The 12,416-nt window shown below is 42.2% G+C and overlaps 2 protein-coding genes across 3 annotated transcripts in view; both read left to right on the top strand.

Annotated features, from left to right (window-relative positions):
* Positions 1 to 3,949, top strand: part of UBE2G1 (ubiquitin conjugating enzyme E2 G1) — a 97,536-nt gene extending 93,587 nt beyond the window's left edge. Inside the window, exon 6 of the mRNA XM_063110971.1 lies at positions 935 to 3,949. The gene's annotated coding sequence lies outside the window, so the exon portion shown is untranslated. The remainder of the gene's footprint in view (positions 1 to 934) is intronic.
* A 4,581-nt stretch (positions 3,950 to 8,530) lies between these two features.
* The window catches only part of ANKFY1 (ankyrin repeat and FYVE domain containing 1), a 106,411-nt gene continuing 102,525 nt past the window's right edge, over positions 8,531 to 12,416 (top strand). For both annotated transcript variants that reach the window (XR_010024565.1, XM_063109127.1), the window contains exon 1: positions 8,531 to 8,553. Coding sequence is in view for 1 of the 2 variants with exons in the window: in XM_063109127.1 (XP_062965197.1) it covers positions 8,544 to 8,553 (10 nt within the window). In the remaining variant the exon portion in view is untranslated. The remainder of the gene's footprint in view (positions 8,554 to 12,416) is intronic.

Raw genomic sequence — 12,416 nt, 5'->3', positions numbered from 1 at the left:
GGCCCTCCCCTAGAACTCCCGTATTCAAAGCACACATTAATAAAATGGAGGCTCTGAAAAGTCCAGTTGTTAAATGACACTGTTTAAACTTGAACTCAGTGTTTTCCTAACTTTTTGTCCAGGAAACTCTGCCATTTATTAGCTGTGTGACCGTGTCTCACTTTTCTCTGTAAAATAGGGTGAAACACCTTCATATGATGATTGTCAGATGTGTTTCATGAGATGAATTTGTAAAGCAGTTATCACGCTGCTTGCCATATAATAAGCACTTGGTATGATGGTGGTGGTTTTTGTTTAGACATGTTCTTGAATTCCAATCTAATTGAGGATGTGAGACCAGCAGATACAAAACAATTAGAAGCTGTAAGTGGGATGGAGGATCATTTGTGGAGGGCTCTATGGAGAAAATGGGTTTGAACTGAACATAGTTAGATAGAAGTTAGCAAGTTGAGAAGTGTGACAATCTTTTAAGTTGGTTCTCTGAATAGCCTCAAATATTTGTAAACTTCCAAATTACTTGACTTTTAAATAATCCTTCAATTTATGATTCGGAATATAAGTTGAAAGACATTTGTAGTATTGAAAATCTAAATGAACGCTGTACAATAGAACTTTCTGCAGTGATAGAGACATTACCTATGCTGTCCAGTATGGCAGTCATTAGCCACATGTGCCTACTGAGCCTTTGAAATGTGGCTAGTGTGACCGAGGAACTAAATTTTAAGTTTTATTTAATGTTAATTAATTTAAAATTAAAATTAAATAGCCACATGTTGCTAGTGGATTCCGTAATGGACAAGAACAAAAGTGAGCTTAAAATGAAATTAAGAATCTGTTTTCAAAGACACAATATAAATAAAATTTTCTAATTAATTAATTCTTTTGTAATGTAAATTCATCATATAATGTTGGGGTTTTTTTGTTGTTTTTGTAGGTCTTCAATTGAGAAACATGGCACTGTTTTTCCTGCACTCTACCCACCTATTGCTGGACTTCTGTTGTAACAAGTTGGCAAACACTGGCTGGAACTGGGCTGCAATAAAACATGCCAGTTATCAATGCTGAAAAGAGCCTAACAAGTGCCAACTTAACAGATGATTACGCATTTTGAATTCTAATGAACTGTTTTAACCTTCAGGAAGAATTGTAAAGACCTGTACATAGCACAACATGATCCGGATAATATATATACTATACTGTTCATGTACATCCACAAATACACCTTGTACCAAATAATGCTTTCTTGTAGTAGAATAAGAATCGTGTAAATCCTAAAAGATGTTAGCAGGTTTTCTTTCCGTATTCATTGTTTCTTACCAGTTTTAAAAGACTTCCTTAAAGCATGTCAGATGAAAAGCAATTAGGATTAAAAGTTCCCATTTAATTTCCTTTAAACCATTGAGGCTTCATTAAACTCTTTTCACTTACTAAACTTTGGCATCTTCTTTGTTTTCACACACTACCCTTTGCTTTTATCTCTTCTTTCTGCCAGAAAGTTAGTTTAAATACTGAAATACTTAATAAGCAATTACTTGATTTTAAATGATGACTTCAGAGGAGTGGTCATCACTAGGTGCTTTATCCTTTTTTGTATTCTAATTGCACCCATATCTTGGATTGGATGTAGCAATAACATTTTTTGGCTATTGAGAGCTCTTGAACCCAGTCATAACCACTGAAAACTGAAAAGCGTTGGTTTTGAATTGAACTTATTGAAATTTTACCCTAAACAATACAAAATTCTGATTTGGTTTTATTTTTGCCCTTCAGCTGCCTAATGTTAAAGTTGGATAAATAAAGCATGCACAGCTACAGACGTTCTATTTAACCTCTGGGTTGGCTATTAAAAATGCTGTTTTCCCTATCCTTCTCCTGAGTGCTTCATATTTCTTTGCCTCTACTATACTGCAGATTTTTCTCACCTATTGTACAAAGAAATTGCGATGTATATTTTCATGTAATTTGATTTTGGAATCCTGTCACCTTATGTAGTGAGTTCTTCCAAAATATAATTTTTTTCCAATAATTGTCAAGTTGTTGGCTTTTATTGTATTGAATGAAGGTTTTAATACTGAATGCTAGAGAAGTGAAGTTTAGAAAAATCTCAGGTTGATTCCTTATGCAAACAAACAATACTTGAAAATCACATGGCCGTGACAGTATATGTATTGGGTTCTATCTAGATTTTATGTGACTCTAAAAGCATTACGTGAGTAATGCTTTGCTATTTGATATATAGATTCTGTTACTGACAGTACATTTGGATTTGTTTGAACATAACAATATTTCATATCATACAGTTTTGTAAAACAACTTCAGCAAATGGTAAAATGAGCATGTGCAGTGTAAAAGGCAGGGCTCAGCTTCTCTATGTTTGTTGCGAGCTTGGGAGTGGGAAGTCATTTTTGGCATATAAGGAATAGAACTTGAGATAGTACCAGATGAAATATGGTGTTTGCTTGTGAGATTCAGTGGTGCATTTCTGCTTTGTGGGGTTTGGAGAAGTGCTTTGGCAGAAGAGTAAAAGGATTCCTGCCAAAACGCTAGATCTTTACAAACTTTGTATGTCCTTTTAAAGCAGAATATGGTTGAAGATGTAGTCACAGAGACTAATTTTTCTAAATCTCAGTCTGTTCACCACTCAAGCATTGTAAAAACCTGTAAACATTATAAAAATCCATAAACATGTAGTAACTGCGAAAATTGTTTCATTTGATTCATTGGAGCTCAATTTTCTTCAAGAACTTTGTAATGTTTTTTTCCCCAAAGATCATAAAAATTGTGCCCAAAAGTGCTAGCAGTACATACCTACAAAGGACTTGGGATATAATCCTTTTTACTCTTTAATCAGAAATTGTTCACATGGTGGTTGCTTTTGGCAAAATGGAGTTGGAATTTTGCTCTCCTATTGCTATAGATTTGCTAGCAATCTTTTGAGTTCAAACCTGGGATTTGACTCTTCAGCGAATAGCAAAAGATGTAGTAACTCAGGGACAACTATTCTTGAACTTTAAGTGCCACTTTAATGCAGTTACTTTGGTATAATCATGTGGTTTTTTAGGGCTAGATCTAGGGGAGTGTAAGGGAAAGCCAGGAACAAGTGCATTTCTTTTCACGCTCTTTTTCCACCTGCTGCCCTGACTGTGCTACATCTGAAACACAGGCCTAGTAGATTTTGTGGCTTCTTTTCCTCTGTCAGAGATATTATTTGTGCCTTTCCCAGTGTTCATCTGACAATGTGAATTTAAATGCCTCTACATTTGATATTAAGCCCACACTCAGATGACACTGAACCAGGTGGCTTTTGTCCCACCAGTGCCTCATCATTAGTGTGAGGTGATTCTTCTCTGCTTTAGGAAAAGGATTTTTCCCCCTAACCTGGTGCCAACTATCAACAACATCTACGTAGTCTTGTCGATCGTAGAGCTATTGGCTGTTTCCTAAATTTATGCCAAGTTCTTGTAGGGGCTCATAGATTTCAGTCTGTGTTTATAATAGGATGGATGATCTCACTGGCTTTCTGACCTCTTCTTTCGAGTTTAAAATCCATATGAGGTTGATTTCCTCATCATACAAGGTAATATGTTTCTGAGGTTATTCTACTAGTTCTGTGATCCTTTGGGTATCATAGTATTTCTAATGGCCTTCATTCTCAGTTGTGAAATTTTATTTTACATACCCTCTACAAATCTGCCCACTTTGGGTTGTGGTGCCTGTGTATCTTTGCCCATCTGGTCTCCAGTTGGTGGAATTACCTTTTTTGTACTGCCACTTCTCAGCATCTTTGAAATTTGACATAATGTTGCTTCATTCCAGCTCTTTTTTTAGTTCTGTAATTTGTTTATTGTATTTAACTATGTGAGTTTTGTTGTGATGTTTACTGTATTGTAAAGCACCTCAATCATGTGATGGGTGCTCTATAAATCAATAAATGATGACTTAGAGGCTGTATCATGAGCTATTTTGGTTTAGGATGCAGGTCTCAAAAGCAAGTTGTGGGAATCTTTCTATATAAACAGTACATGATAGCAAAGGGTTCACAGGAGAACCTTGATAAAGAATTTCACAAACTTTATTTAAAGAGAGAACCAGAGGTTGGGAAGTTAACTTGACTTCCAACCTCATGTGTAATGCTCTTTAAATTTCCAATATCCGGCCAAGCACCATTTTTAATCAGAGTCTCTCTGCGTGGTGATTTAGAACCTTAAACATGTTAGCACATTATTGGGGATTTTGTCTTTGGCCTAAACTGGCTCTACCATAAAGATAAGCTAAATGGTGAGGAACTGAGACTCAAATGTGAACTGGAAGAGATACAGGCGCCATCTCAATTACCGCCTTCCTTCTAAACAGATGGAGAAACTGGTCCAAATACTTTTCCAAGATCACTTAGTAAGTTAGTGGCAAAAGAGACAAGACTGAGTACCTTTTTTCTTCTTCTACAAAATACCAGTATCCAGCTTTTTATCCTGAATTCTTACAAATAGTTTATATGGATTTATAATGTAAGCTGCTGAAAGCTTGTTTATCTTGATATGAGTTGCCATTGGCTATTAAGGTCTCTTTCTTACAAACTCAAAAGAACATGGAGCCAGACCTTTTAATCAGTGCTAAATTAGAAACAAGAAAATCCTCCCTGAGATCAGTTTTGGGAACATTAGGGATTATTTCCAGAGTTTAATTGCCCTGATAAATATATTTGGAGTAAAACTATTATGGAAGGACCTAAACTTTCAATATCAGTTTTACACCTAGTCATCTACTCAAGGTATATAACAAAAAAGTTATTTGCATGCTGCTTCAAATGCAACTGACCAAGTTTTCGACTGCTTACTGTGTGCAACGCAGTAGGCTTTCAGGAAGGACCAGTTGATTTTCTCCCTATTTTTCATAAAGATAAAGATAGTAACCATCTTATCAAGTTTAAACTTTTTGTTTTTCTGGAAGCCTGCAAACCTGGTTGCTCAGTTTCAAATGTGTGTAATCTGGCTGCCAAGGTAGGATTAGCCTTTTTGGCTTGTTGAGTTGGCACTCTACACATTAGTGAAATGATTTTAAAAATTTGAATCCTGTTCACATAGGTGAAACAAACTGAAAGAAAAGAAAAAGCCTTTCACAAAAAGAAGCCAGACACATCTTAGACATAGGAGCTGCACAGGAATTCCTAGGCAAGAAACTTGATTTTTCCCCCCTTTCAGCAGTATCCATTAGGAGTAAGTATAATAAATAACACTTGTATGCTCATAGTAACATCTCATTTGTTCCTAACGAGAGCACTAGAAATCAAGTTTCTATTTATTGATTCTCTATGGCAAGCTTGTGCTATGTGTTTTTCATAAAAAATCAGTTAAATTCTTAGAAGGATCCTCCAAAGTAATAGTTTCTCATGAGGAAACAGGTTCTCATTAATTTGCCAAGTTTATAGAGCAAGTTGCATGGCTGGGATTCGGTTCCACAACCTTTACATACTGGGTGCTGTTAATAACCCTTACAGGTGAGGAAACCAGAGTCAGGAACATTGACTTTTTTAAGGTCATATGGAGAGTGGACATGAGGCTGTGACCTGGATCCAATTCACTGGACTACCAGTCTAGAGGTTTCTTCCTCTTCCTGCCTCTGCCATGACCCCCAAGTCTGTTCCCTGTGCTCTTAGACTTAAGGTAGACATCATTTATTCCCTTCTTGCATTTCACGTTCCTTGCCTGAGACAACTCCACACTAAGTTCTTATCTGGCAGTAAAACCTGACCTGGGTCTAAAATGAACCGTATTCCAGTGCTCAGATTTTTCAAAATGTCTATATTTCAGGTTACATCTAATGTAGCTCCATCCAAGTCTCTTGAGTGTTGTAGTTCACCGAGTACTACATATTTTACAGGCTTTATAAGTTCTCTGTAGCTCAGGGGTTTCCAGGCCAGTAAGAGTCTCCTCACAAAATAAGGGCCCAAGGATAGGGTTATATTAAACCATTTCTTTTTTTTTTTTTTTTTTTTTTTGTCTTTTTCGTGACCGGCACTCAGCCAGTGAGTGCACCGGCCATTCCTATATAGGATCCGAACCCGCGGCGGGAGCGTCGCCGCGCTGCCAGCGCAGCACACTACCGAGTGCGCCACGGGCTCGGCCCCCATATTAAACCATTTCTAACATGAGTGTTTTCACCTCTCTGATAGAGGGCTCCTGGAAAGGTAAGTTATGATAAAGAGGTACTCATGCTTCTGAGTTGATTGAATTCCTTCAGATGAGTTCTAGTTTGACAATGGACATCTGGTCCAAGCACACCTTGAAAAGGCACAAATTTGTTTATTCTTGCATGTGTGCTGCTTTAAGGAAGAGGATCCCTGGTTTTCATCAAATTCTCAAAGGGGCTCATGACTCTCCAAATCATTAAGAACCATGGATTCTAGTACAAATTTCCTCATGAAATTGATGGAGAATCTGAGATGCAGCATAAAAGCTTGCAGGGACTTGTTCATGATCAACACAGAAAGTCAGTTGCAGAGCCAAACTTGGAACTCAGTTCTCCTGACTCCCAGTACAGCTCACAGTGGTTAACACCACATCAAACACTTGGAGCACGTGCTATGTGTACCAGACCCCAAGATGGTCTGGTGAGGCAAAGATAAGGCATGATGCAAAGCCAGGCGTCAGCTATGATAGTACTTCCCAACCACTTTTATGTCATTTTTATGTTATGACCTAGGAAATATTTGTAAGGTAATCTAAGATAACAGATGAGACCGCTTGGGGCCAGAGGAGACTGGCTTTTCTGGCCACCCTGAAGCCCCAAAAGCTTCCCACTTGGCACACCTATAAACTACTCTCAACAGACAGGGAAGCTTTGAATCATGGAATGTCCACTAAGCCTGGCAAGTACTTCCCTGCCCTTCTTAGTCTAAGTGCTGCTTCCTCAGTGCAGATCCTCTAAGCACCTTCTTGCCCATACATTCTTCACACCTTTAGTCTCTGTTACAATTGGAACATCAATTCCTGAACACTCAATTGTTCTTACATGTTTCAAAAACCCTTTCCCTTCCATCTCCTAGTCCCTATCAGACAGACTCCACCCCCTCCTTGAAATTTTAACCCTTAACTCTGTTTTCCATGATCAAAACTCCAAATTCCTTTTCTACTCCACCTCACTATCCACTAGTGCTTAACTCTGGCAGCACCTAAAACTTCTCCAGCTTTGAATCCAGCTCCTTTTTCAGTTCTGACACCTTCCTTTTCTCAGATCCTTCTTTAACCTATCATCAGTTACTCCTGGCTATCCTCCAAAGCCACCACTTGCCCTGCAGTCCTTAATTGGTGGTGCATTCTTTTGATTCTCCTATGAGTAAAAATCTTTTTTGAAAGGTCTCATCCTACTCAGCTATATGACTTTTTAGCCCTCCATTTTGCTATTATCTAATCTTCTAGTTATCTCCACGTTTCCTAAAGATTTTAGTTCCTGTCTTATGTTTTTCCCACCTCTAGATTCCAATGTCTTAATTTCTCTGGCTTCGCATTTGCACTTAAATCATTCTGTTCCATGACCCTGTTCTGGACTTTATCATTTCCCAGTGCTATTTAACTTATGAACTCCAGCTTGCCACTTTGACACAGAGTTGGTTCTTATACCTTGTTTGCATTGCACTGGTCTTCAATTATTACAGAGACCTGCGGTTTCAGGACTCCTACATCAGCCCTAGCCAGTCTGCATGCCATGTTTGATGCCTGAGCTGTAGTCTGAGAGCACTCTCAAAGTTTCTTTTTGGCAATTAAATCTCAAGCCCTGGACAAATGCTATAATTCAAATCGGTGGCTGAGTTCTAGAAAAAAGTGACCCATCCACCCTTACGTGAGACGCTTAAAACTAGGACTTCCAACCTCAGGCCCTCTTCCAAATTTTCTTTATTCCTCGCCTTTCTCCTTGCCTAGGAACTTCACCCATAAAATTGATGTCATCACACAGGCTCCCTGATATCTCTTGCTCCTACACATCTATCTGCATGCGTGTTCTTGCTTCCTAACATCTTAGTGAAATAAGAGGTGACCTGCCTCTAGTCTGCATTTAATTCCTTCAATCCTTCTTCTGTATCGCATGCAGAGCATCCCACTTTCCCAGGGAACTTGAACCATCATTAGCGGTTCGCACTCCATTGGCTCCTTCCTCCCAGCCTCTCACATCTCTACAAACAAAAAGATGTTGTTCTGAAAACCCACAAAAGTCCTCCCTCGGCCCTGTCACAGCGAAGCTTTTCCAAAGACTATATTCGCTGTGCCCATCCTTCTCGGTGCCCTGCTAAGGGCATGGAATATGACAGAGCTCAATCAGTACTGGATAAATCCCCCTCCTCGAAAGTAGTCAGTGAAAAGAGACCAGGCTCTCGGCTTCCTACCCCGACTCCAGCTTCCCCCTTCACTTTCATTCACCCCTCTTTCGACCATCGGCTCCTCCCTTTGCCGCTCCTCCCACGACTCTCGCGAGACTTGGTGCTTCCGTTCCGTGCTGCCCCGGCAAGGCAGCGTACTTCTCGCGAGGCTGCAGTCAGGGCCGGGCAAGACATGGCGGAAGGTAGGGATTCTGTGGAGCCGCGCGGGAAGGCGCGGAGCTGTGGGGGCGCTGCTGGCTGGGCGAAGCAGCCCTGGGAGGGGATGGCCGGGCGTGGTCGCATGGGGCACTGCGGGTCTCGCGAGCCTTCCTTTCCAGCCCCTTCTGGGCTCCGCGGGCCGGGGTCCTGAGCGCTGTTCCTATGGCAACGCCCCTCCCTCCGTCTTCGAGCCCACGGGACAGCGGCGGGCGGCGGGCGGTGGAGCGGGATTGGGAGGTCCCGTGGCGGGACCGAGTGCTGCCGCGGGGCTCCCGAGGGCGGCAGGGGGGCTCCTTCGACTGCCGGCGGTGCTGGGACGGCGGGGGAAGTAACCGTCCGGCTTAGCAAATCGAAACTGCTGTCCTGGCACGTCCTGCATCCGGAAGGGGTACGTCCCTCGCTTGCGGAAGAGCGTGGGACTTCTCGGGGTGAGGGCTGGGGAGAGCCGGGGCTGGGGAGAGCCGGGGCTGGGGAGAGCCGGGGCTGGGGAGAGCCGGGGCTGGGGAGAGCCGGGGCTGGGGAGAGCCGGGGCTGGGGAGAGCCGGGGCTGGGGAGAGCCGGGGCTGGGGAGAGCCGGGGCTGGGGAGAGCCGGGGCTGGGGAGAGCCGGGGCTGGGGAGAGCCGGGGCTGGGGAGAGCCGGGGCTGGGGAGAGCCGGGGCTGGGGAGAGCCGGGGCTGTAAGTGGCCCGCGCATCAAGTAGGCGCGCGCTGTGGTCTCTGGGCCCCCAGCAGCTCCGGCATTCAGGCCGGTGGGGAGTCTATCCAGGCTTACGGATGAGAACGGGAGGAAGGGGTTTACGAGGCAAGGGAGTTGGCCAAGATGACAGTGCTGGCAGGAGGAGTGCTGAAACTAGATTTCTGCTCCTTGGCCTCCCAGTCCAGTCCTTACCATCTTTTCTGGTGCTCTTTGTGACACTGCAGGTATAGGCAATTTTATCTCTCAGGTTGTGCCTCCCTTAACGTTAGCAATATGAGAATCCTTCATCGTCAAAGCCTTATTGTACGGTTGGGGAGAAAGAAGGCCCTGAGATGGGGAGTTACTTGCCAGGGACCATATAATGACACTGTTAGACCTGGCCAGTGTGCTTCTCCTATTTACCGTGTTACTGGAGACTTCGTTTAAACTTAACGTTTGACTGCAGTGTGCTTGGTCACGACCTGTCCTCTTGCTTTGACTGAATCCATCATTTCTTGGATCTTAGATTTCGGCAGCACATGACAGACAAGTTTGTAGGCTTTTCTCATTTGGATTAGACTTCAGAATAACCTTGTGAAGGAGGCCTGGCATGTGTGTTATTTGCCCTTTATAGATAAAAGAAGTGAGGCCAAAGTTAATACAGATAGCGGGGACTGGCCCCCAGTATTTGTCTTTACCTTTTCCACCACACCCCTGGAGGGGGAAACTTCTGGAAGGAACAGAAAGAAAGCTAAGGCATTCCCTGGAGCTAGTTTTTGGGTAAATCACAGAATGTTGTTTTACGCAGGGGCAGCCAAGCAAATGGAGCTTGTTGCCTGGAGCTGTGAGGTCGGGTAGAAAGGTTCTGGAAGGACTTAAGGAAGGTAATTAGTAGTCTGGTGCTTTTAGACTAGGAAGGGAAGTTGAGTAGTTCCAGGACCTTTGGTGGATACCATAATCCTAATCGGATGCTCAAGTCCCTGATACAAAATGGCATAGTATTTGTGTATAACATGTGCACATTGGATACTTTAAATCATCTCTAGATTACTTATAATACCTAATACAATATAAATGCTATGTAAATAGTTGTTATACTATATTGTATAATGACAAGAAAAAAATAGTGACAAGGAAAAAATGATACGGAAAAAATGTCTTTACATGTTCAGTACAGACATAATTTTTTTTCAAATACTTTCCTTCTGGGGTTGGTTGAATCCATGAATGCAGTACTCATGGATACAGAGGGCCAACTGTGCATTACCAAGGTTGAAATTGGGGAAGATGGCTGGTTTTCCATTCAGCAGTTTTACTGAGCATCTGTTGTGCTTTGAAGTCAGGTTCCAGCCATGAGGAGTTCATACAGACTGAAGTCAGTATGCTGATTGTTCTCCTGCAAGTGCCTTGAGATATGTGTTAGGGTGGCCTTGACAGACATCTGGCCAGTGGGGTATATACCTTAAACAAACAAAACATCCTTTTAGGGTTAAATAGGCCAGGAGGGATAGATAGGTAAGCAGTCATGAGGTTCTGACTTCACAGTTTTTCTTTTACCTTTTTTTTTTTTTTTTGTCTTTTTGTGACCGGCCGCAACGCCCTCAGCCAGTGAGCACACCGGCCATCCTTATATAGGATCCGAACCCGCGGTGGGAGCACTGCCGCGCTCCCAGCGCCGCACTCTCCCGAGTGCGCCATGGGGTCGGCCCTCTTTTACCTTTTTTGAGTTCCAATTTCCTGGCCTATGTTCAAATTTAAGCTTTGTAGAAGTAATGTTGCAAACTTTGACTAGGAAGAATTAAGGGAGGCATTCTGGGCCAGCTCATTAAACTGGAGGTGCTTGCTATGCAAAGGAAGACAAGATAGCTAGAATACGTTTTGTGGGATTCTACAATATTTATCTTAAAAAATAAAATGTTTTGTGGGGTGTTACTTGTTTAATGCTGCTTGTACTTAATTAGAATTTTCAGAGCTGGCTGCACTTGTTCTGAGATACTCATTTAAGTATAAACAAATAGCAAAAATCTGTGTCATGTTACAATTGGATTATCTGTAAACACACTCTGTGGAAACTTGCCTGGTAGTGGTTGTCATTTGGTGGCATGAGAGTGTGGGAAATAGCACCTAGGAAGAGGAGATAGAACCTTGAGAGATGGAGTAAATAGTAACTTCTTGTGTCCCTTGTTTAGAAAACAGCCTTCTTGGGCCGACCCCGTGGCGCACTTGGGAGAGTGCGGCGCTGGGAGTGCAGCAGTGCTCCCGCCCGCGGGTTCGGATCCTATATAAGGATGGCCGGTGCGCTGCTCACGGGCTGAGCGCAGTGCGGCCGGTCACAAAAAGACAAAAAAAAAAAAAGAAAACAGCCTTCTTTCCTTTCATCAATCCAATGATATGCTATTGGCTTTACTATATATATGAGTATTTACTAAAGTCAGTCCTAAAATTAGTTTCCATTTCCACTCCACATTTCTGCAGCTATCCTTACTAATCTAAGTTTCTGTGGTAACTCAAATGAACTGTTTCAAAAGCCTCCTACGTGGTCTTTCTGCTTTTACTTTTTTCTCCTTGATTTTGTTTCCCCAAAGCCTGTTTTCACACAGTTTATAGTATTCCTTTTAAAATATAAATCAGATCATGTCTCATCTACTCTTCAAGTCCCAACAGGGTCTGGCCCCTACTTAGCACTTTGTATTTCCTACTTTGTCTTGTCATTCACTGTGCCATCACACCAACTTCCTTGCTGTTCTTTGTTCGTGCCAAACATGTTTCAACCTCTGCGTCTTTGTGCTTGCAGTTCCCTTGGCCTGCAACAGTCTTTGCCCCTTTCTCCACACGGCTGACCAACTTATTCACTCAGATGTCTGTTCAGTAGTCATTTCATTAGAGAGCTTCCCATACTGGAATGTAAACCCCGTGAGGGCAGGTACTTTTTCTGTTTTGTTCACTGCTGTATTCTTCAACTTAGAATCATGCCTGTGGTTGAAGGAATGAATGAATTTATTGAGCATCATTTACCAGTCATGAAGAAAAATTGCCTGGACATATCCTTAGTCTCTTGTCAAGTAAGTTGGCCACTCCAACTTTAACTATGCTCTGCATAACATCGGCCTGCTATGAGCTACTTAACCTGCTTTTCATTCAGCCTATTTTAGTCTTAGTAATTAAAGTGTA

This window comes from Cynocephalus volans, chromosome 10 (assembly GCF_027409185.1).
Source record: "Cynocephalus volans isolate mCynVol1 chromosome 10, mCynVol1.pri, whole genome shotgun sequence".
Classification (NCBI taxonomy): Eukaryota; Metazoa; Chordata; class Mammalia; order Dermoptera; family Cynocephalidae; genus Cynocephalus; species Cynocephalus volans.
This window is presented reverse-complemented; position numbering and strand designations above follow the sequence as displayed.